Below are 24,791 nucleotides of genomic sequence, written 5' to 3' on the forward strand. Positions count from 1 at the left end.
TGAATGGTGTGACGTCACCGTGTCGTCTGCTGCATGATGCCGCTCAAGCAATTTTTTAAAAAAAGTCAGGTCCTTGCGGGGCACAAAACTTAGCGCAAATTATTCTAAAATGTTCCATTATTATGTCAAAAACGATTGCCATTCCGTATATTCCCACAATATTGAAGAAACAACGATTTTCTCACGTTCTCCATGCATTTCTGACCGCAGTTGGAACCTCCGGGCGTTCGCCGCTAGTCGCCGAGAGGCGGCGTTCTAGATTGCGCTACTCTGCTCCGAAGGAGCTATATAGTGCTCTAGTTGAAACTGAACCGTTGAGTCGAAGTCGAACCGTTGAGCCGGATGGATGGATGGATGAATACGGCTGAGCCCTTTGGATCGGGCGGTAGCCGTTGAAAACGAGTTGACGCCCCCTAGCGGAAGAGGCATGAAATAATATTTGGATGAAACGAACTAATTTGTAAAAGGTAGTTAGAAGCTATTGTCTAAATAACTTGTTCTGGCTTCGTAAATATCGCCGCATATCAATTAATATCGCCGAGCGGTCGGTCGTGCGGAGGCGTTGTACGGAAGAGAACGAAAATCGCCAATGCGAACCTGCAGAGCTACAATTACTCACCAGATGCCGGAACCTCCTACCTAATTCAGCTTCAAATGACGTAAAAGTTAGTATGTACAATCTCTATGCGTAAAAGCAATAAACTGGGCACTGTGAATACCCGAATACCCAGCAGATCCAGCATCTCGACTGATCGCTGATCCATGTGTGACTTTTGTTTTCGCTGTTCTTGTTGACACTCGGGAGAGGGGTCCATTCAGTACGGGCAGCTCTCAATCTGCGAAGCATCGCATCGCTGGCTGTTGATCCTTCTGTAACCGAGCACGCCTGCTATGACGCAACCCTACACTACACCCGCAAGACCAGTCAACCGCAAGCTTACGTAGCATTCGCTCGCACCCACTGACGCAGCCTTGGCCGCCTGAAGACATCTTGATTGACACAGGTAAGAGATCGTTCGTGCCTGATGCCACCCTGTAACAATCGGCGCGTCTCCGTCGCGTTTGTAGACTCGATTTTGAGAAGCGGGGCAAGAACAGAAAACCGACTCCACAGATGGGGAGGGCGCGAGCGAAGCGGCGGTTCGTATGTTTGTTGTTGTTGTCAGTCGGCGGCCAGCTGCGGCTTCGCTTTTCACGGAGGTGCGCAACACATGGCTACTGCGCGGACAGAATCGTTCGTCGAGGACAACGTAGCACTCGAGGACGGCGGTCCCTGGTTTGCGTGGCTTCGATCTCCCAACTGGAGCAAACTGGAAATTGAGGTTGTTTCGAGCCTCGTATCGAGGGCGAATGCGGAAAGGATACGTGTCTTTGGCGCCCCCTCCTCGAGCGCTTGTCCATCGCTGCCCCCCGGTGCGGATTCGCGCAAGATCGCCCAGGAAGCTTGCTCGCTGCCTTTCCGTACGCTTACCCGCACTGGTTGTCTTTGATGAGGTTGCGACGCGTCCGCGCTCAGGGCTGTTCATGTGCGCGTTTGTTATGGTTTGTTTCGTCTGCAGTCTGTTTGCTGGCTTTTGCCGTCATTTACTTGTTCGTTTTTCGTACGTGCGTTGTTGACACCATTTACTTGGTCGTTTTTCGTACGTCTGTTTTATGACATGGCATATCAAGATGTAATTTTGTGGTTGTACATACATAAATGATGACAAGCTGTGTGCGAATGAGACCTGGCAAACAGGGTTAAACACTCGCGCGATTTTTTTTCTACTTTTTTTAGTTTTATTTGGATCGTAAAGCACTAATTCTCCGTGGATTGAAGAACTGTGAAGCGCCATTGTCACCGTCAGCCTCGGGATGGTCTTTCGGTTGTCCTGACGCAATCTAGCTTCACACGCTGCTCTCTGCTGTTCACTCTCAGTCACCATAAGGATGACAATGAGTGAGCAAAACAGGCGACCACTTCTCCCGCTCGATTTCCAGGCTGTCTGCTCGATTCGAAGATTGATGGCCTGATAGCCAAGCCGACCAGCAATGGACAAATCTGGCCAGAGCGATCCCGACCTGCCTGGAGACTGGACCCTCGTGCCCACTGAAGACGACATCATGGTAAGCCAATAGGGATTAGAGCGACAACAAAGGACCTCAAAGGCACCACATGGGACAGAATTTTTACTATTTGTTCCATATCATTCTATGTGCTACGGCTTTCTGAACTAGTTCATAAGCTACTAAATACTACAGCTTGATCTAGAATGCATAAATCATAGTAAATCTTGCTGCCACGCATGACTGATTGGTAGAATGGCTACCTCATGCATGATGCAATTGTGGTCAATGGCTTGCCCTATGCACTGGCAGCCGTTGCAATTATAAAATCAAAACGGTATGCCCCATGAGTGGGTTACATTCACATGCCGTATGCAATGAAACTTCCTATTCAGCCAGTCATAAATTTTTCATTCGGCTATTTGTCCTCGTAAACGATAGTAGCGGTAAGCGTTAAGAGAAATTTAACCTCGGAATGTTAGGATCAGGCTTTATAAAGTGCGCTTCTATTTTGAACAAGTGCATATTACGAAGTGTAGGCGTCATTCTCTCACGTCGACAGCAAATTTGTTAACTTGTAACGCAAAGGGGCTAGCTGTCGGAAGAACGCAAGGGCCATCCGTCAGAAGCTTGTCATCTCACAGTGCTTCGCATTTCTCCGCTGATCACTGCTTCCTTTTTTCTTTCATTAACCGCATATAATGTTTAATAGAAAAAAAAAAAAGAATAAAGAGCTCATTTACATGTTTGCCCCCGTCATTTGCCTGTTTCCAAACCCAGCACAACGCAGCTAACCACACACAGTGCCTGCTGCGCATCACGGCTTCGACTACACCGGTGGTGGTTCGGAGGCGGTTTCAGTTTACATTGCTTCAAGCGAGGCAAATGCCCCTCTGAAGTCTGAACCAAAACTACGGCGCTAAGGAGGTGCATTAGGCAGACTGCTGACTGCCTACACCTTGCCTACACACAAGTGCCAATGCAGCACTGGCTTTCTGCCCTTCCAGCGCTAAGTTGCATGCCTGAAGCAGCCTTTAAGGGATGCTTCAATGAAATTTGAAATAGACCCGTCGGGTTCAGAAATAGGTTGAATATGATCCACAATAGCCGTAAATGACAATTGCACGTTTGTGTTTTGAGCCTGGTGGCTGTATTTTTCGTTATAAACGGCCCACTCTGGCAAGCGCTCGGAGAGCAGCCAGCGGAGAGCACGTGACATCTTCCGCAGTCGTGAATTAATTTGTCTCGGGAAGGCTACGGCGAGGCTGATGTCAAGAGCATGTCCTAGTCCAGGCACGTAGCCAGGATTTTGTTTCAGAAGGGGGGGGGGGGGGGGGGGGGGCATGACAAAATGCTGTATGAGGGGAAGGGGAAGTGGGAGGTCCTAGCAAAATGAAAAATTGGGGGGGGGGGGGGGGGGGGCATGGCCCCCCTCCCCCCTCTGCCCTTTGCTAAGTGCCTGTCCTAGTTGTTTAAGCCATTGAAGCAGTTGAAGCACGTTAGTTTTGGGGCCACTGCAACTAACCCCAAAGCTGCTTTCGTATGAATTTTGAGTGACAAGTTAATCTTCTATAATCTTGTAGAGGGACAATGGCGACTTCTGGGACACACAAAAGAAAGTCTCGGAGAGAGGGGAGTTTTCCTTCCCCTTTTTCTTTTCTAGTGAACGGAGGTGAGACAGTTATCGTCACTACTTGTCAAGGTTCCTAGACGGGCATTACAAACAAGGCTGACGCCTTGTTTGTAATGGTGCCCTTTGCTACTCGTCTAATTCGTTTTAAAATTTCTTTTCGTGTCTTTTTCAAGGAGAGATTGGTGTGTTTGATGTGATACTGCTCCCTTGAACACGAATAGACCAAGAAATAAATGCCAAAGTTTCGTTGCAGTATCCATTTAACTGCTACAAGTGACCTCCAGCACATCGCATCTCACGCAGAGGAATTTCGCCCTCCAAACGGCGTGCGCCTTAGTCATTTGGGCCACACAGCTCTTCTGTTTGCAGGCTGCAAATGCCTGTTTGATAGCCGTTAACGGTTTGCTCGACAGCACGCAACCATCGGATCACCAAAGTCCACGTGTGACCGGACCGCTTTCCACGTGGTGCCCAGCTGTCACTTTCCTCTCCGGCATTATCCGGATCTTATCAGCGCCGACGCAACTTGGCACGTCCGGATTCCCAAACTTCGATTGTCTCGCTTCGACCTTTTGTCGACATTGAATGCTTATCTTGCCGGCCCACCGCTATCGACGCAACCGCTCTGCAGTGCAGAGGCCTCTGATCAGGGTTTCCGTCCACTGGTTGGCGAGATCTCTATCTGCGCTGCGGAGGTGTGTTCTGCGTGGCTTTTTTTCCCCCCTACTTCGCCAATGATGAACGCCGCTATCTTTCTGGAAGAACTGCCATTAGCAAGTGCTGCGCCGCCGAGCCTGTTATCTCTGGGGGGCTCGACTCTGCAGTTTTTTCGGAATCGTCCAGTCCGAGTTGTTGTAGTCTCTGGGATGAAAAAGTGATAATGGGCACTTTTGGTGGCTTCCATACACAGGGCCCTTTGAGGCGTATACTGTACGGTACAGGTGTCGTCATGAGGGTTGCTTGTTTTGTAATCGAGGCGCGGAAATTAATGACCGATAGAATTGGAGATCGTGTCTGTTGTTGGATTATGGCAGGATTCACTATTGCGATTGCCTTGCTTAAAGGCGACTTCCGTTTGGGAAGGAGATACAGCGGGATTTTCTCCCTTTTCCTGTAGCCGTTGACGATTATGAGCCCGATTCATGTTCTTCTCTTCGACCTTCAGAATGTTGGTTTTGGGTTCCTTTCCCCGCTAAATCCTGACTGCGATAAAGAAACGAGAACCCAATGGAAAAATGTTTAGCAGTAAGAAGTGCATAGGAGCTTCCTGGCTCTCCTCAAGGTCAAGCAGAAAACATGCAAAAAGATGGGACTCCACTCATGTTCTGTGTGGTACGTATTTTACAGCCATCCAGCCATGAGCGGAAGATAAGCAACTTGTATTTAACGATGGCTTAGGTTTTGCGAATTCAGCAAACGGAAACATTCTAAAGACGTTTAGCGTAACTACCTAACTAGATTACTCTCGATCGAAAAATTTTATTCTGTCGTATTATTCCTGGAAGCAGCACATTTCGATAAATGTGCGGAACATTAAGCCCGTGAAATCTCTCGTTTCCGGTATACGTCTTCAAACACCCTCATTTTGAAGCGTCATGTTAAGGTGTCTGCACCCCCTCTTTGATATTAAAAAAGTTATATTTTATGAATACAAACTGAAAATAGATCAGAGAAATGAGGTATGATACCGGATAATTAAAGTTGGGCCCTGGAAGTAAACCTATCGGAGGCTCTTTGTCCTTCGAACCTTTTGTGCGAAGGTTTGTGCAGGCCACTGCGTGCAGCGTCCATTGTGGGGATGCATTGAAGGAACCCTTATTCTTAGAAACCGTTGGCCTACGTAGAAATTAAATGTACAAGGATGTCCATGCGTTTATATTTCATTATACAGTCAAATCTGTTTATAACCCACAGCAGAAAATGCTACGATCAGTTCGATAGAGCAAAAACCATTTACAACAAACTTGCACGATGCGTTCGTTGTAAAGCAAGAGCTTATCTTTCTTTCTCATCTCTTCGCTTCTGCCTTGTAATGACGCGCTGGAAAGTGTTTTTTTTTTTTCATGCTTGCAGTTTTTTTTCTTCAGCTTATCCCCCTTTTTGAATTGCTTCTCTTCATGGGCAACCTCTTTAAAATGAATTTTCTTTTTTTTTTTTTCTTTTTTTTTTTGCGTGCATACAGTGTTTTTTTAGCTTTTTCCCCTTCTGAATCACTTCTCTTTGATCAATTTTGTCTGCACCGTGAGCTTTTGGAATTTTCTTTCCCCTTTTTTTGGGGAAAAGGGGGGAGGGACACTTGTGCGTTTTTAGAAGCCTTCCCGAGGGGAAAAAAGTTTGATATAGCCAATATGTTGTTTGTTATAAAACATACTTTTTACGTGGATTTTTATTTAAATTTTCGGCGAGTTCGATATTGACAATAATCCGCTGTACGTGGGTTCGTTCTAAATGGGTTTCACTGTACATTGAGTTTTTACACAGTACTACTGTGCTCACCTTGAAACATTGTATGTGTAGATTTTGAATCTTTCATTTTGAGTTCCTGTGGCCAAAACACTGCTCTTGGGCTGTCTTTCTTTTTCCATTCAAGAGTGGTCTCACAATTTCATTGTATGTAGCCACATTGCGTGGTCGAATTGCTGATAGCCTTTGTGTCATTTTAGGACACATCCTCTTCGACACCCGGTGCTGCTGGAAGTCGTGTAGAAGACATCTCCCTAACTGACAAGTCAGTATGCTCGCAAAATTATTTTTTTTTCCACACACTTCGATGCAGTTGCCCTATATGAAAAAAAGAATTGAAATTTATGTTAACATAGTGTGCGTGTTGATCTACAGAAAACTTCCTGTATTTGAGAAACATTTTGAACCTGAGAAAATATTAGAAGTTTAGTGTCTTGAGATTTTTCTGTTCTTCTTTTGACTATGCCTCTCTACGACAGATATAGAAAGAGTGTGAGGATAGTAAAGCAAACTTCAAAAATTCCTAGAATACTGGCACACGCACTGAAGGTACCGCAAAAATCATAATGAAGATTTTTTTTTTTTTTATGAAATTGACTTTATTGTAGTGAAATTCTAGTGCACAAGGGTGCATACTGAACCTTAAAATCCTTCTGAGTAGAGCTAGTGTAATGATGAAACAGCATTTTTCGTTCTGCCATAATCTTTCTCAGTGTAGTAAAAAGACTTGACAACTTAAAAACTTGGTTTTATTTTTACATGCAAAGAAGTTGAAGTAGGAAATTTCTTACTAGATGGTAATCTCGACTACAATTCTCACTCAGCATATCCTATGCAATTCTTCATTGTGTCTTGGTCAGTATTTTCATTGCACCATTTTAAAGGCACTAAGCCGGTGTTTATGGGCACCCAGTAAAAGTATATTGCACTATATTCTTCTCTAATGTTTTCTTGAGAGTTTCTCGTGGTCCATATGCATATTTCTGCATGGTTACGAGTTTGCATGGAAGCACTCCTGAACGGTCATTTTTTCTTAAATTTTCTCGCTATTACTGCGCACCTTGTGCCGCAGTCTTTGACTCGTATGCATTGTTACGTGATATCCACATTGTACAAGCACGGAAACATGCAGTCCCTGGTTTACCCCATTTTTCTCTTACGGCCGAAAGGCCGTCAATAGAAATTCTGGTTTAGGGGAGTGTGCCCATTATAGCATTAGATGTTCAACGCACAACCATACGAGCGAAAAGAAGCGTAGAAGTTGCGATAACCGTGACCTGGGTGTACATTGCATTGTTGTGTATTCTTTTCATATGGTACAGGCTTCCGTTAGGGTCCATTTGGCACGCCATCAGACGTAATGTGCAAGCGCGTGTTCTACTCTAGCCAGTTTGGTGGAAGCTCCTCTCCAACATTTGCTCTGCTAAAGTGGGGTTGGAGGAGTTTCCCCTGACACCGACTATAGATCTGTTGGCAGTGTGCTCTGGACCATTGGGATGATTCTAGCGATGGATTTCTCCCCTTAGCACGACCAACACAAAGCGAGAAATGACGCTGGCCCAGTCCGTGGACGAGGACGAAGCTGACGCTCACGGCGGCAGCAACCGTGACAGCGACATCGACATCATCGACGAAGACACAGACAACAGCCTCCACTCGATGAACTCGTCTGCCCTTGGCCACACGTCGCTCATGAGCTTCAGCGAGCTCTCGGGTGGGCCCCTTTGTTGTCTGCACGTTCGAAACGGGAAATCCTCGCAGGATGTCGCGATTGGTACGAGCGTACAAGAGCAGTCCGCCTCGAGATGCCGCTTATGCCGTAGAGAAGCAGTAGCCGACGTGAGTTCGTAAGCCGGCAAACTGCCTCTTTACACATCCTGGGTTTGTAAGCTGGGGTTCCAGCTGAAGCGCCCTCAATAGACCGATCTCACGAGGAGTTGTGCGACGCCACCGCTGCCGCGGTGCATTCTGGTACCTGTAGTTCTCCCCAGTTTTCCGGCCGCGTCGGCGCGCATTGTACGCCCGGCGTTTGGAAATTTTCGGGTTAGCGCAAGACTTTTAGCCAGGTGTTGACTCATGGTTTTCAATCGGTGGCTTCACACGTTCTATGCCACGGAGCTATAATAACAGCACCAGGCAAAAAGGCCTCGGATATTATTTATGTCTTCCCGCAAGAAAGAAGCATGGCAAAGAAAGGTCGACAGAGCCGGACAGAGTGGCAGGAAAAATAGCGTTTTACGATTTCTTCCGCGATTTGCTTTATAATTTATATACAATTATTGCACGTCAGCTAAAATATGTAAGATTACAGGGCACGAGACATAGAGCGTGCCGAAGTGTTCCGTAAGCTGGAATCTCTCTGACCATTTGCTCCGTAGCGGCCTATTCGTTGGTCTATCTAAATAGGACCTCCGCACTGCTTTGCGGAGGCCGTTTTTAATACACTTCTTACTCGGTGTTTTTTAGTGGTTATAATTGTTATTGCGACGACATGTTTCAAGCACAACTGTGCTTCAAAAGATCAGGACAATCACTAAAAAAGAGCAGCGATTCCCGATATGCACCACTTGATATAAACAACTTTTTTTCGGAAGCAGCCTTCATTTTTTTTCTATACCAACGCGAAAATATTACGTAATGCAATTTAGAAGTGCAACACGTACTTACCGCCAAAAATGTGACAAACGAACCTCATCCATATTCTGGTGGTCTATTGGGCTGGTGTTACTGATCCATTCTGCACGAGCACCAGTCGAGACCGCAGAAAAAAGCTTCTCTTGTCGGGCGACTGTTAGCGTTCGGATCTTGCGCAAACAAAATAAAACTGAATAGAAACTGTGCACAAGAAATCATCTCCACCCCAAGCTTTCAGGTATCTGGCATGGTTGCTTCTTTTTGATAGATGCCAATTATTGCGGCGCGTTAGGCATGGCCTTTCTGTAGATCAGTTCTTTGTGTGCAGGCTTCTCCCGCTGCTCATCTGTACTCTATCGCACAGGCTGTCAACCAGAATGAAACAACTTTTAGAAAACTATCGCTGACCGATAAAGTCTATTTAGTTCCTCTTACATGATGGCTGATTAAACGTTATGCACAAGACTGAGCACCACCAATTTCAGTTTTTCATCACATTTGATGCTGTTCCGTGGTGCTAAACCGAGCCGATGGTCCCTCGAATTTTCTTGTTCTTTGCTATTGCACTAGATGTTCACTTGTTTGCACGGTAATTGAGACGTCCGAGGAGTCGGAATGCTCGAGTAGTGGCGTCGCTGTTTTTTTGTTTTGTTTTTTCCCCGGCCGCAGTGGGATTACCCCGTGAACTGCAGTGGGCTCACGCGTTCACGAAGACGAAAACGAAGCAGACGACAAAGCGATTCTAAAGCGATAAGACGACTGAAACTGCTTTTTTGCACTTGCTGAGGAAAGTAAGGCATCACAAACAACACAATCTTATGAAGTAAAAATATGCCAGAGAATTAAGGTGATACCGGGGCGTGCCAAATGATAATCTATGATGATGTACGTACGCACAGCCGTATGTAGCCGGGAAGGGATGACTACAAGTAGCATGGCGGCGGCACCACTTCCGGAATGCGCGCGCCTGCGCAGTTCGCTTGGTGACATTGGTCTATTCGACGGGCTTATTTCTGAGAAGGCATCGTGTAACCAAGATTGCAGTTGAGTGTTTCAAGATTCCCCCCACATGGCCTAAATGAATCCTCAGTCCTTCGTTGTGGCGTGCCAAAGGGCCTTCGTAGGTACGGCATGAGAACCCCAGAATTTAGTTGAGTTCAGTCCTTGACTTGCCCTTGTAGGCCACCACTGGTCTCATTTTCAGAAAGTGCGCGAGTCTTTAAAGCTTCTTCATGTTTTGACCTCTTCGTTTTGTCTACATACTCCTCCTGGATACATTGGATCCAACAGACGCGCTCATTTTGTCGGCAAACGGGGAAGTTGTGTTCCCCGTTTCACGGTGTGGTCGGTGCGTCGTTGCCGCAGTGGGAACGTCCAGCTCGTTCGGCAACCTGGAGGTGCCGTCGTCCGACTCGCTGGAGCCCGCCAGCTCGGACGCGTCCCTTCCCGCGGATCTGGAGCTGAGGCCCGGGGTGCGGCGCTACAGGCACGTCCCCAACACGAGGCTCAACTGGTCCCTCACCCTCCTGGCCGTCGTGGTGGCGGCGGCGGCTGTCGGGCTCGGCGTCGGACACTACCTGGGTGAGTGTAGGCAGCTCAAAGGGACGCCGGTGGTGTGCCGTGTTTGCACGATTCTAACGCGCCCTCGATTGTGCCGCGCAAATAAAAAAAAAGAAGGCTGAACACGTACCTCATAGAACAGGCTTTATGAAATGCGTGCCAATACAAAAATAACTACCGTGGACTAGTCCTCGTTGCTGGAGTTTGGCGATGGTTCTTCACTGTCCACAAAGGTAATCCTTGCTCTCGTCTAAAGCGTTTTTGGTGCCGCGCTTCTTGCGCCGCTACGAGTGTGCGACCGTCGCCTCTGGGAAGATCGTCTTCCAAACAACTTTGCCAGCTCGTCAAGTCGCTGGGTTTGCGAGATCACGCGGTGCTGCTCCGTTGTTATCTTTTCCCGTCAGCGTGACGACCTTTCGTTGAAATAATGCCTCATAGTCGAGTTTTTCATATTTTTTATATCTTGAGACGGCAGACACGATTTGTAGACGCGAGAGATTACGCGTGATACGGATACCAAAATGGCGAATGTAAACAAACGGTAACGATGGCGATGGGGCTAGCCACCTATACCGAGTATTGCGTTTTTCTTTCTGAGTTTCGGTATTTGGTTTTGATTGTATGTCGCATGTATTTTTGGGCACCGATTTTGGCGGAAGAAGTGCACTTTACAATTGTGCAAATGCAGTATTTATGTTTGCTGAGGTTTCTATTTGAACATGACCTCTAAGAGTCCATCTACCCAGGACACAATTTGCAACTCAGAGTCTGTTTTCTTTCCGCCCGAAAACAGCCGGTCGAAAAGTGGCCGGTTCCAGTCGCGCCCACTCTCTTTTCTATAGTAGCGTGGCGTTCAAACTATGTGTACCGAATATCTGTAAAGTCGCGGAATATCTAAGGCACACGTTCAAAATTAAAAATAGAGAAGAATATGAACCCCATTTTGTGGCCTTCAAGAAATATGTTAATAGAAGAAAAAAAAGAAATTGCACAGATCACGGGATCAATGTGGCGATGTACAGCGGCCTGGACGACGTGACGGGGGCGCACCACGGACCGACAAACACGGGGGACTTCACAACTGTCGTTTGTGGTTACCGGCCAGTCGATCTTCAGTGCGAAACATGGACCGGAAGGGATATCAGTGCAAAACAATCGCACGACAAACAGTACAGGCAACTTTGTTGTTGTCGTCGTTTGCTTCATAGGCCGGAGAACAAGAGGAAAATGCAGTCGGGTGTGGCCACCTGGCTTCTGCGCTCATTTTTAGGTTTCTTTTTTTTGGCTTTATTAAAAATATACTCGATTCTGCCGCAAAATATTAATTAAATAGCCTTCTAACACAATTTAAAAAAAAAAATTGTGGGGGGGAGGGGTGTTAGTGTTTTTTGAAGCACTTAGTCTCCAAGACCTTTGGGGTCCACAGAGGCATATTGAGGTCCATGAAGCCCCGACTCATTTGTCAGGCCAAGCTCTAAAACTTTGTTTTCGTCATACATTCGGAACAAATCTTGCGCGATGGTCTGTCGTTTTTTGTGCATTGCTCAAACTATATACAAAATTTGCTTTTATTTTTGGCAACGAGTCTATTATTCTTGCCTAGTGTTGTCATTCTCAAAGCTGCCTCATGCGGCGGATCCGTGGGGAAACAGTCTCGGAGGCGTGAATTGCGCGGCAGCCTCCGCAGATTGCGCTTTTTTCTTGTCGTCCCCTGAGGAAGACGCCTCTTTGCGCAGGCTGGTCCGACCGCTGGTTCCTGCAGCTGAAGATGTCTCCCGCGTCGGTGCTGAGGGCTCTCCACAGGGAGCTGGAGGCCTGCGTGGGGCACCAGGACGAGTCACCACACCCCCTCCACACCAGGGACGGGCGGGTGAGCAGCCGTCCTCTCCAAACAAACAAGTTGCCATATCTATTCGAGAATACTCGGTCAACGGTGTATGGCACAGAATGTCTCATTAGCAGTTTGAACTGAGAAAGCACTCCTGAAAGGGAAGAGTGCCGCATCAGTGCTGCCGAGGGACATAAAAAATGTGGCACTGCGGCCTCGTCATCTAGAAGGTGTTGAGCGCTTGCACATGGTGGGAGAGTGTGCAGGAGGCGAGAGGAGAAGGGAGCAACCATGTGCCTCGAAAAATACGGGAAGACGCAAAATACCGAGCGGGTCAAAGCTAGCGTGCGTGACTGTAAGAGACGCAAACTTTGTTTTCCGCCCAAGTGCTTGCTTTGGCAGTGCTTTATTTTGGAGATGCTGCAGCGCAGCTCTGTCTGTGCCACGGAGGCACGGGGCTCCGTTTGGGATAGTGACGCACGATGGTGCGGGAAAGGGGCGGGCGAACCTTCTTTTCCGAAATATGAGGGGCGGGCCTCTACGCACGTCCAAGTGGGGCCTCCGGAAGCCGTCATCTTGCTGCCAGTGTGTGTTGCTCGTCCGGTAGTCTGGCCTTTGGGAGGCATGTACGAAGGATTTTGTTGGGAATAAGTAAGATTTATTTTAGAAAAGTCTATCTTTATCTGCCTATGTTTGTGCCCACCTTTTTGGGCGTTTGCTCGCAGACCCGCAGCAAAGGGTGAGAGCAGGAACGAAGAGTCGTCTTGGTCTCTCACGCGCGGGGGGCTTCGAGCAGCCGCGGGGCTCGGTGGGGAAGAGTCTGACCCCGGTCGTTAACAAACGTCTCGGGGTTTCAGTTTGGGGTGCCAGAACACCCCTGTCTTGGGCTTTTGTCCGCACTTGTGACTTTTAAGCGGGCGTGCTTGTGCCCGGTGTATTTCGCCGCTTAGTGTAGAAACTTCGCTTTTAATCGACGCAATAACTTAACTGGGTGGCGCCGCCAGGCGGCGGCGAAAGCATGTGGTGACTCTACGAGGAATTTGGGTTTGACCGTTGAGGTGTTGGAGGGGGGTCACGTTGACGGCTCGCTGATCATTGGGTAAGAGCGTACCACGTGACAATGGGAAAATTTGAAGCGATTGGCCCGTCTCGGAGGGAAAGGAGGCCCCTACGAGTCTAGAAAAGGGCTGCCGAGAGGATTCTGGGGAATTCGGCTTTTGAGACCAGGGGGAATTCAGCTCTTGAGACTGGGGACTAAAGTATGGGTTTTTATTTTGGGAGTTTTGAATCGTAAATTACTGTTGACTCGTCGTCGGTTTGTTTCGAAATAAACGTGGCCACACTGGCCATCGTAAACCAACCAACATCGTAATGCGTTCAGCGGGATCGAACAACTTTTAGTTTTTTTTCCTTATTCGACTTCCCGGGGGGGGACTTCCATCGGGCGAACATCATCGTCATCGGTCGTCGCCATCCTGACCGGCCCCCTCCCCCTCGGAAAGTTGACTGCATGCCTGCAGTTGCTGGACTGGTGCCCCCCCACCCCAAATTCTTCCGCGCCCAGTGGCAAGACCAGTTTTTGAAGCTCGGTATTTTGCGTATAATTTTGACTTAAGAAAGGTCTGCCCACAATGATGAGCTAAATATCAGATCCAAGGGTGTCCGAACCCCAGTCTGTGTCTGGCTGCGGTCCTTCCAACGAGGCCCGGCTCACTTCCAGCGGGTCTCCTGGGGCCGGCGCGAGAAAAAGGGCGCGTAAAGAAAGAGCGTTGCAACCAACTGCGTAGACGAAGATACCAGAGAAAACCTCCTCTGGCCACGTTATTCTTTGGACATATCAGCATCACAATTCTCTTTTTTTTGTATCTCTGCGTATGTTAATACTCCTTTGCTTTCACACGTACATTGTGCTTAGTGACCCTCGTGATATCTATCGCATATTGTCGGCGTCAGTTCTATCATTGTCATTAGTCTTCTGCCCCATGTAAACACGCCAAAGCCTCGTACGCGCTTTCACTTGCGCCTCCGAAGTTACCTGGGTCTCAATTAGGGATGCCGCAAACTTTTTTCGAACCAAAGTTTCGATGATCGAATCAAGCGGTTCGAAAGATTTCGAATTTTCTAACTTTCCATATCAGGAAATCCGACGAAAGTCGAATTTTCGAACTTATTAAACTAAGAAGTTTGACGCCTTTCGAAATTTCGAACTTATTACGCTGCGAAATTTGCTGCTTGTCGAACTTTCGAACTTGATAGACTAAAAAATTTGCTGCTTGTCGAACTTTCTACGCTAAGAACTTCGTGGACTTCCCGTGGTTCGAAAATATCGAAACCTTTCGAATTTGAACCTAGGGTGGTTCATGGCATCCCTAGTCTCAATTATTGTGTAACGTCGTAAGTAGTTAAATACTGAATTTTTAAATGAATTCTACGCTCTAACTTTCAGTTTTGTATGTAAAGATTGGTTAGGATTCTTTATTTAGGTTTTCCCCATTTATATTTACAGTCGCCGACAGATTTTTCGGACACGTCCCATTTTTGGGACGTTTTCATCCAACCGTCAATCGCCCCGTAGAGTTAATGTATTAAATTGACCGAAATTTCCGACGTCATAAAGCTTATTTCTCGATGTTTCGAACCTAATTTGCGCGATTTCCTCAATTTACAGCCACAGAACAGCCGTCGCAATAGTGCCGCGAGCTTAGTCGCCCTCATTTCGGTGGTTTTGATTTTGCCCGGTGGCCTCGATACCACGTCCTACGCAATAGGCAAGCTGGGTCGAGGCTACAGTCGGGTTTTCTGGTTCCGCTATAGCCAACATGGCCGCCGCCTGCCCATTCTTATGGCTCTTCCAGTTCTCCTCGTGGTCCATGTTTTTCGAGTGCGAGGAGAGCGGACGTGTGCAGTTCTTGCGGTCTTTGAGCGCGAAGGTTTTTTGCCACTAGGCTTAGCATCGAAGCGAGCTCGGTGGACAAAATGCTGTCCTCAAATAGTGCCAACTTCAACTCGGCTGTTTGTGCCAACGAAGGCGCCGACAAACCGCAGCATCGTAATCAAACAGATAACAAACGAGCGAGAGGTGAACAACATAAAGCAGAAGTTGCACGAGAACTTAAAATTGACATAGAGCGAGTGGAAAGTAACCAATATGTAGCGGAATAGGCGCGGAAATTTAATATTTTGGCCGAAAATGATTTTTTGGATCGCCCCTCCGAGTCCGAAAAACCGGTCGGCGACTGCACTCGACTATTTTCTGGCCCTGGAGACGGCGACAGATGCTCGATCCTGCCGTTTGGGGCCCTCGATGCAGCGGATGGAGCTAACCGCTTTGACCTTGAGATGAAATACACTTGGGAACGAGTGAAGTGCTCTGCCACGCCTTCTGGCAGCCATCTGAGAGCAGCTACGCGCGTGTGGGCAGGTCTGTCACGAGGACGACGAGTACTGGGCCAACAAGTTGGAGCGCCTCCTTTTGGAGAATCCCAGCCTGGGTCAGCTCCTGGGCCAAGAGGCGAGCCGCGTGTCCCTGGGCGAGGCCGGCTACACCGACTGCGACGGGAAGAAAAAAGACGGAGCTCCGCTCGACCTCGTCCTCAACCAAGTTCGGCACGTCATGGTACGGTTTGATTTACCCCAAAGGCACTTCTTGGCACAATTAGGAGGAATCCCGAAACCAGGGTAAAGAAAGGGGGACAGGACAAACGGAAAGTCTCGAAATTGAAAAGGTTTCTGGCAGGTTTAACTTTTTACGCGTGTCGTCGTGTGCATGTTGGTCTAGAGAGCAGAATGCGGTTGATCTTTTTGGCTGGGTCAGGTGGTTTCAACCGGGATGGGTGCCAAGTGGGTGGTGGAATTCAATGTTGTCATTTTTCTGTGTTGCACGTCCTTTCCTGTCTTTGTGTTCAGACTATATTTGGGAGATGACATATCGAGTAATCTTTCACCTGTGGAGAAATTTAGACTTTGCATTTGTCCGATCCTTTCTTTTTCTCCCTGGTATCGGGGTTTTCCGTAATTATGTTCGATTTACACCAGCGCGTTTGCACACTTTTTTTTTTTGCTTAGAATGTATGGAACGAGTTGAAAGGCAGTCGTGTCATATAACACCCGAGACTGTGATGGAAGAAATTATAAACTTTTAGTAGAAGGAACAGACGTAGAGAGGGACATCTCGAACTCGGCTAACTGGTTTATTTCTCGACCATCCTACGTATACCCGCGAAGCCCTTCCCAAACACACTCTACGCAGAAATCTCCTTTGTTGGCAACAGTTCCAAATGGTGAAATGTGGTTGGGAAGGGCTTTGTGGGTGGATGGTCGAGAAATAAAGCAGTTGGCTTAGTTTGAGACGTCCCTTTCTGCGTCTGTTCCTTGTACTAAAAAGTTTCTTCCAGCATAGTCTCGGGTGTTCTATGACGTGATTAGTTATGACCAGCTCGCCTGCACACTCACCGTTTTTTCACTGAAAGGCAGTAATGCTGAAAAATGTCATTGTCCTTCTTCCTCCTTCATGTTGTAGATAGGCTGTACAGCTTCTCAAGATACCTGTTACTCTGCTGTTTTTTTTTTTGTTTTTTTTTTTTTTTGGTATTTGTTATAGACTGGTTGCTTATAATTTTTCGAAGGACGTTGCGTTTTTTTTTTGTGCGTGTTGTATTCTTGGCACGCATGCTTGCGCACTTTTTTCTCCACTAAAACCTCGAGCGAGGGTTAATGACGTTGACAAGTAAATAAGCCAACTAGCACGTTTCCTATGCACAGTAGTGATGCCTCAATCCGAGAAAGCAGTTGGTTAAAATTGATGGCGATCTGGGACTGTCGTTTGAGAAATTGGGGACGCGGATGTGTAGGCAGTGTCACTAGCCCAGTGTGACCAGAGCGTCTTCTTGCAGTCTGCCGATTGGGCTACGGTGGGCTTCCTGCTTGCTGACCAAGGGAGGACCAGGGCCCATTTCAAGAAGCAGCGGGAACGTAGAAGACTTCTTGCCGAGAAGAGAGCCAAAGAAGAGGCGGACGACCTCGTGGCAAACTTGGAGACTAAGGTACGATGCAACCCAGTTGCAATACACACCGAACATAGTTTACTGCCAAAGGCTCGCCCTACTATGCTGTTGAAAGTTGCCAACCATGTGCTGTCGTGGAACGCGTTGCTCGATGCCTTTGGGGCAAAAATTTATGAAATGTTCCGCTCATGTAATGTTTTATAAACCACATTTCTGCTTAATCAGGCAGCTTTGGGTGAGGACATGGTCAAAAGTGCTGGAACGAGCAGCAAGTGACTCAAAACATTGCATAATGTCCTTATAAAAAAAAAAAAAAAGTGCCCATGTGCGTGCCTCTTCATACATTTTTTTTTCTATTGCGAAGCAAGAAAACTTTAATCACAAGGAGTTTTCTAGGGGTGTACGAATGTTCGCAATTTTCGATTATTGAATCGAATATTACCCTATTCGATTTGTTAATCGAATCGAATAACAATTTTCGAAAGTTTCGAATATTTTTCTAATAATTTCCGAATAGTCTTTATTGTGTCGCGCAGCGAGATTCTATTTCAGGCGTCCCACAACGCGCCGATGCGAAGGCCCGACGTGCCGCAAAATGGCTCTCGCATGTGCGGCGCCACAATATTTGGCAGCTCCCAGAACCGAGGTAGCGAGCGAGAGACGGTTCTCGACGTGCTCGAACACTGTGACAAGCCGACGAGAGTCTCTTGCGCCAGAACACGCGAAAAAGGTTGTTTTCTTGCATGAGAACTATAAGTACTTTAAAGGAACTGTGCAACGATTTTAACGTCGAAAGAATTGGCATCTTCTACTTTTGACGTTGTTCACCTTGTCACAAATGGCAGAAAACACACCTCCTGTCATCGAAATGTTGCGATTCCGCCGCGTAATAGCGAGGCAAAACTTTGAATATTCCCCGACCTGCAGCCGCGAGCGGCGACCATGAGTAGACAGATAGCAAGTTGCGCAAATACCTGCTCGATAAAAGGTAACTTTTCTATAAATCTTGTCGTTCCAACCTAAATATAAATGCGTCAAAAACCTGGTATCATTGAGAAAACTTTTATTATACGGAGTTTTAGCGGCGCCATCTATCTTAGGTCCACAAAACCGTTGGCTCTATCTGCTACTGCGAACAGGAGGGGGACAGGGCCGGACGGGGATGGCCGAACCTGGATGAGACTTTCCTCCTTTCACCATATTGTTTGCTCTGCGCCCGCCTGTGGTTGCGAGCGGATGAGTTCTCACTGATGGCTCTAGAGAGAGAGAGCTTTTCCGAAACCCCGCGCCTACCCCATCGACGTCACTGCGCACGTGACCCGGAAGACGATGCACGAGTTGAGAGGTGGCAAAAACCTGGGTCTTTTTCATTTTTTTAAATAAAAACTAGGCTATCCAGACAACATCTGTTTTCTGTAGTTCACTTCACAAGTGTCCGGCATCAACTTCCACAACTATTGAAGCCCTGAAATTGTTGCACAGCTCCTTTAAGCTGACGTAACGAGCCTTCTCATTTTCTGATCTACGAAAATAAGATCTCTAGTGTACTGTCTCAGCTCACTCCCATATGGCTACAGCTACTGAAATCTCAGAAAGTGTAAGCTTCTTTTCTTTAGTACCCCCCACCAACTGTGGTTTTATGTTCAGCATCCGCGTGAAACTGGATAGTATGTTTAGCACTCTAACAATTTAGTAGCTTTTATTTGTATATCGTTGAACTCCACTCATTCCCGTCTAGCCGCATTATTACCGTTCTTTTAAGAAACATTTTGGAACAATAAACTAATTTTATCATCTTTACTCTTCCTTAGTAGCAGCCTTGTTTCTATTCGAAAATTATTCGATTCGCTTTCGATTCGGTGCAACAATTATTCGGTTCGTATTCTATTCGGTTTCAAGGATCACTATTTGCATACCCCTAGAGTTTTCTAGTTCATTTTGTATATTTGGTTTGCAAACATCAGGTATGTTGGGCCCAATTTCAAGATTTTATGGGTTAGAGGGCACTTTGAAAAAAGATGCATAGAGTGCCACATCATGTTTATTCTTGACCTACGATGCTCATGTAGGCTTTAGTTTCAACGGTAAGAAAGCAGTAATTGCAGATTATCACGGTTCAGACTGCCATGGCTGCCAAAGGGTCCCATGCTAATTTCAATTCAATGTTTTTTTGTTCTCTCGCTCTTACCAACAGCTCAAAGTCAGCTCGCACTTACCAACAGCTCAAATACGCACGATAAATTTATACACCTGCCTAAATTCATACTCATACTTAAATTCGCATACATGCTTAAATTGTGTTTATTAAAACAACAAATTTGTGCAAGTAAAAAAAAATTGGTAAACTCAGTGTTTTGCAAATACATGCTGTATTTGCGAAATCGGTGGAAAGTTACGTCGAATATCTGGATAAAAAAGTCTAGAATTTCTGGTAACAGGAATGCAAAAGTTTCTACGAGCGAAAAGAATGGGCTGTGCAAACCACAAATTAACCTAAGCAAGAACTTTCTATCTCCAACAAACCTAAAAAAAAGCCAATTTAAATTTTTGTTTTTTAAATCAAATTATATTTGTAACAGCAACTTTGACCCAAATATCTGTCGCAGGTTAGTTGTACAAATAGTTTTTGTATGCGTTCAATATTTTGATTCGCTGAAATAGAGATGGAGTTCCATGGCCACAGATGCAAGTCTGGAGTGTACATGAGTAGGACAGAGGTTCTAATTCCAACGACATCTTGCATGATGTTTTCTAAGCAAATAGAAAACTGGAGTCTAACTTCTCTAGTAGATTCTAACAGCTGCCAGAAAGATTGGGAAGTTGTCCAAGCTAGAGGGTTGCAAGGCCAACCTAGTAACCAAGAATATGGAACTGCTCCCGTTTGTTAAAAAGCGTAGACTTGAATTTGAAAAGAAACGTTAAATAAAAGCATAAAAATGTTAAGCTGACAGCAGCAAAAATTAAACTTCCCTGTATAACACTTGATTCTTGCAGGTGAAGTCTTTGAACGAAGAGAATGAGGAGCTCAAGTCGAGACTGGGCCACGACTCGCTGCGCGAAGCCATGCTGATCTCGCTCGAAAGACAAGTGCAGATGTTGCAGACGGAGAACAGCCAGCTGAAGCAAAAGATGCAGCAGGTGCCCAGGCACGAGAGGACCCTCGACAGAACTTACGCAAGTCGGGTTTCCATTCTTCGAGACAAGGTCAACCACCTACTCATCGAAAACGAAGACCTGAGGGGTGTCGTAGCGCGGCTCCGCTACAGCCGCCCGTTGCAGACGGCAGCGGAAGAGAGGGATCCTCTTCAGGAGTCGCTGGCAGACCACGCTTCCTCGCTGGAAACTGCGGAAGCACATGTGGACAAACCAGTCTCGCAGACGACGGCAGTGGACGACGACGGTTTCGTCTTGCAGGCGTCGGAAGCAGACGACGGCGTGTCTGGCAAGACGACCCACGCGGATGACGAGTTTGAGAAGACAACCGAAGTGGACGGCAGTCCAGATAACACGGCAGAAACGGACGACAACGTGTTTGAGAAGACGACGGACGAAACGGAGGAAGCTTTAATGGTGGAAGACTCGAAGCACTGGCGCAGGTTGTACGAGCAGCTGAGAGAGAGCAGGGCCAGGGACAAGACTGGGTCCGTTTGGAAGAAGCTTCTTGGTACGGCGCAGACATTGTACGACGACATGGAGACTGCCTTCGACGCTAGCCTAGACTCCCTGTTCCGGTACGTGAAGGACAGCGCCGAGTTGGCCGGGGACTTGACTCCACGCCTCCAGGAGCTGGTGACCAAGATGCGCGAGGAGGTGGCAAAGAAAAGGGCGGAGTTTCAGGAGTACATGGAGCAATCCAGTCAGGATCGAGATGAAACTCACGGCGCCGCAGTCTCGCGCACGATTAAGCTTCTCGAAGGCTCTCTGAAGAAGGTCTTTCAGGTCGGGGCAAAGTTCATGGCCAAGGGCAAAAAGGTGACGGAAGCCAAGGCGGACAAGCTTTTCGAGAAGCTTTCGAAGGTGGCGCTGGCTCTGGGAAGGCGCTGGGAGAAAGTGGCGACTCCCGGGGATGCACCGAGTGGCGGTGCCGAGACGGCGGCTCGGAAGAAGCTGGAAGAGGAAGGCCTCGGAAAGCGGGCGATGGATTTGGTGGAGGAGGAGGAGAAGAAAGAGCGGGAGGACTGGTTCAGCCGCCGTGCCAAGGGAAGAGAGCGTCAGCGTGGAGAAGAGAGCACGGCAGAGACCGAGAACTGGTACCTCAAGAGGCAGAACTGGCGGAGAGAAGCGGTCAAAACGACCGCCAAGCCGACCAAGTCTCGAGCGGACAAGAAGACCAGGAGGAACTCCTCGCGGGACCATCGACACCCTTCGTTGACATCCGAAGAAGACGAGACGAGTTACCGCGCGCGCTGACGGAACGGCTCGGCCGCTTTTTATGGAAAGGACGCAACTTGTCTTTGCCCATTTGTGCTCGATATTTAATTTGTATCTTTGTGGCTATTGCAGTTGACAAATTGGCCTTTTAAATTTATCGTGAGGCGTAGCATTGAAATTTGCAGGGCCATTGGGAGGAGTAGCGAGACGTAGTATGTTTCCAACTCTCGAGAAGCTTGGCCAACCTCCCCGCCGTACAAGCTGTGGGAGTTCAGCGTGGCGATAGCCCACCTGCGTGATGTACCATGAAAACTAGGCCTGTCCTATAACACAGCGGACGCTTTTTTGCATTTAGTTCCGGCAGCTGCACGATTGGTTTGAGGGAATCGAAGCCTGCCCAATCACGAGCCTTCTTGTCAGATCATGGTTGTGGTGCTGGAACCAAGACTATTGTCCGAATCTCCAACTTTGGGAGCAACTTTTCTGGGAGGCAGAGACTCGGGGGACCAGCAAAGGAAGCAAGTCTGAGCATGAATTGTTACTGACCAACGTATGGTCGCCCAGTGCTCACGGAGTTAAAGGCTTCGTAACACTGAATGGAGCCACCCTAAGGCTGGCCGTCATGTGCAGCTTTCCGATAGAAAAAGACAGCTGGGAGAAACTTGCCCGTGGCTTGAAACAGCTTCTACAAACATGCTAAACAGAATGGCACCTCATGAATGTACAGTCAGCTAATTATACAATTGTGCGAATCCAAGGTTGTAAGCCGCTCTTGTTGGTACCATTACGGCCGACAAGATGAAATGCTGGTCCCTATATATACATTCAGTGACCCTATGGGTTTTCTTCCGTTCTTCCACGGGAATGTGTCTGCCTCTCCATTTTTCCAGTGTCTTTCAGAAGCGCAGGACCATTTTTTTAGGTTTTTTCTTACAAAGAAATATGGGCCAGTTTAGCTATCATTGTTTTTAGCTGGAACCTAGATCTGCGAGTAGGCTTTTTTTTTTCTATACCGAGGTTCTTGGCAGGCTCTATGTTCTTTGTGTTGGCAATGAGCGACTAGCTGTCTGCATCGTGTGCGACACAGTGTTTGTATAGTAACGTCCACGTTTGTGATTTTTATTGGACAGTATTGCACGTTCTTAGAGATTTATGTCGTTATCTAGTGGTGCAGGTGTTCAGCTGTGGTACTTGGCTGGCTTGTGTCCTCTGTTTTAGCGTTCCACAAAGGTTTACATTCTCGATGGGGCCCCTTGGCCAAGCTGTGGCTCTGCAGCCAAAAACCCTGTGCCCTGCCTCTAAGAGAGGTTTGCCTTTTATTTAATTGAAGAGCTAGGCTTAAAGTGCGTGCGCAGCAGTTGTTTTATCTCCATGTAAATATGTAAATTGAGCGCGTGGGTGTCCCCAGGATTAAAACCTGCATTACAATCCGTGCTGTCTTGTCTCACTGTTGTCGAACTGGCATCTTGAAATGCTAGACAGACTGCTAGGCAGACTGGTCGCTCTGTGATGCACCCTACCGGCTAGGTCGTCCTCTTTGAGAATATCCCGCGGATTACCAATGTATTCTCTGCACCGTTAGCGTAGAAGGAAATCGCGCAGAATGACCTGCTTTGAGCCGTGAATAGTTTCTAACTTTAGAGGTCAATAATTTCCAGCGGCGGAAGCTAGACCGGTCCCGTGATTCACACCTACAAGCACAGCAGAATCTGTGGGAATCGACGCCATATTCATGCCTAGAAAGGAATGCTAAGAAAAATTGGATAGAGCTCTGCAGACGTATTGTTCAGTTCTAGCTGGGAACATGACTCATTATATTTGTTGCCTGCAGGGTTGTAAAGTACCTAGGTACAAGTTACTGAAAATCGGTATCTATACCCGTTTTCACCTCAAGAAAAAAGCAAGTTTTGCACATTGTTTATTTGCGGCGCAAAGGAGTTCTTATCAGATATGCCTGTCGGAGGAACCAGCAATATTTTTGTCGTTTGGAACGTGCGCGTCTTGATAAGATAACGTATATTTTATCAAAAATTTACCTACATATATCTTGATTACCCACATAAAGAAGAAAATTAGTAATGCTCCGCAAAGAGCCAAACTTTTTTTGCTACGGTTCTTGAGGTGAAAACAGGTATAGAATTGTACCTGAGGTACCAAACCTAGCTACTTTAATTTCTCGGTATTTGTATCTGTATCTTAGGTACATTTTCCAGTAACTTGTATTTAAGTGAACTTACTTTGTACAGTAATTTTCTATTCACTTTGTCAAAATGGTAGAAACTATGAATCTTGAACCATACGCCGTGATTAAGGTTGATTTGGCTTCGACCTGGGATGCACTGACTCGATCGAACAACGTTTTAGCAAATGAATAAGTTCCACCCATGATGTTTCATTGAACGACACTTTAGCGAGTGGCGGCGTTCATTTGAGCGAACGGTGGATTAGTGATGCCGTTCTAGCGACACCAATTTATCGAATCGCTTCGGAAGTCTGTTCAGAGAAAATAGCGACCCTGCTTGCTTCATCTCGAACCGAAATTGACTGCCGGCATTTTTTCCCCCGATTTTTCCGGCTGCCGGCAAAATAGTCTCACCCCAAAAAATATATTATTTCTATTGTAACGCGAACCGAGGCCGCGTCAATTTCTCACACTCGGGGGCATAGCAGATGAGAGTGTGCGAGTTCTGCTAGTTCTGCTCAGGTCCTTCCGTTTACAATCCACTTGGCGGCTACGCAGATAAGCAGCAGCACGGCAGCTGCTTCTCGGGTAGTTTTCTGCCGTGCGAGCTCCTCGGCAGCCCACAATCCAAACAAGGCACGAAGCAGAAGCACCAACCCACAAACACCAGATCACTCTGGAGCCTCTGGAGCAGAAGCTAAACAATGAGAAACAGAAAAAAAGACTGCTGAATCCGATACACGATCAAACTCCTTGTTCTGGTACCTCTGCCTAAACAAATGCCTCGTGTTGCACCAGGTTGCACGACGGGGCAGTGGTCCCACTCAAGGCCCGTTCCGGTAATCGGGCGTTAGGCAGCGCCCCTCACCACATATCGCGAACTAAACACTTTTTATGTTTCAGATTTCTTGTTACGAAACGCCGTGTAAAAGTAATCGTTATAAAATAAAGGAATTACACCAGTAATGCTAATTTTTAAAAATATAAGAGACCCGATTTTTTTCGGGAAGGAATAAAAGAATGCTTGACCGAAAACCGTTACACGGTTACGACCAATGAGAGGAGTCCAGG

General features: G+C 47.1%; 1 protein-coding gene across 2 annotated transcripts; it reads left to right on the forward strand.

The window, feature by feature from the left end:
• The first annotated feature begins 688 nt into the window (after positions 1-688).
• Positions 689-22,968, forward strand: LOC8027088. Of its 2 annotated transcripts, none has more exons than XM_029968584.4 (9): positions 689-1,004; positions 1,981-2,106; positions 6,343-6,407; positions 7,669-7,856; positions 10,142-10,357; positions 12,073-12,206; positions 15,586-15,780; positions 17,057-17,206; positions 20,162-22,968. In XM_029968584.4, exons 2-9 carry the CDS (start codon positions 2,032-2,034, stop codon positions 21,575-21,577), a joined length of 2,439 nt encoding a protein of 812 aa, XP_029824444.2. In that variant the 5' UTR covers positions 689-1,004; positions 1,981-2,031; the 3' UTR covers positions 21,578-22,968. The 2 variants fall into 2 exon arrangements, with proteins under 2 accessions (XP_029824444.2, XP_040069995.1); XM_040214061.3 differs by lacking the exon at positions 689-1,004 and adding an exon at positions 1,423-1,461.
• Positions 22,969-24,791: the final 1,823 nt, after the last annotated feature.

This window comes from Ixodes scapularis, unplaced genomic scaffold, assembly GCF_016920785.2.
Source record: "Ixodes scapularis isolate PalLabHiFi unplaced genomic scaffold, ASM1692078v2 PGA_scaffold11__112_contigs__length_91849675, whole genome shotgun sequence".
Classification (NCBI taxonomy): domain Eukaryota; kingdom Metazoa; phylum Arthropoda; class Arachnida; order Ixodida; family Ixodidae; genus Ixodes; species Ixodes scapularis.

Bases quoted from the DNA above. Each gene is read 5' to 3' on its own strand.
- LOC8027088 (XM_029968584.4), top strand. From the start codon at position 2,032: ATGGACAAATCTGGCCAGAGCGATCCCGACCTGCCTGGAGACTGGACC. The intron at 6,408-7,668 runs GTCAGTATGCTC...TTCTCCCCTTAG, and splicing joins GACATCTCCCTAACTGACAA to CACGACCAACACAAAGCGAG. The intron at 17,207-20,161 runs GTACGATGCAAC...TGATTCTTGCAG, and splicing joins TGGCAAACTTGGAGACTAAG to GTGAAGTCTTTGAACGAAGA.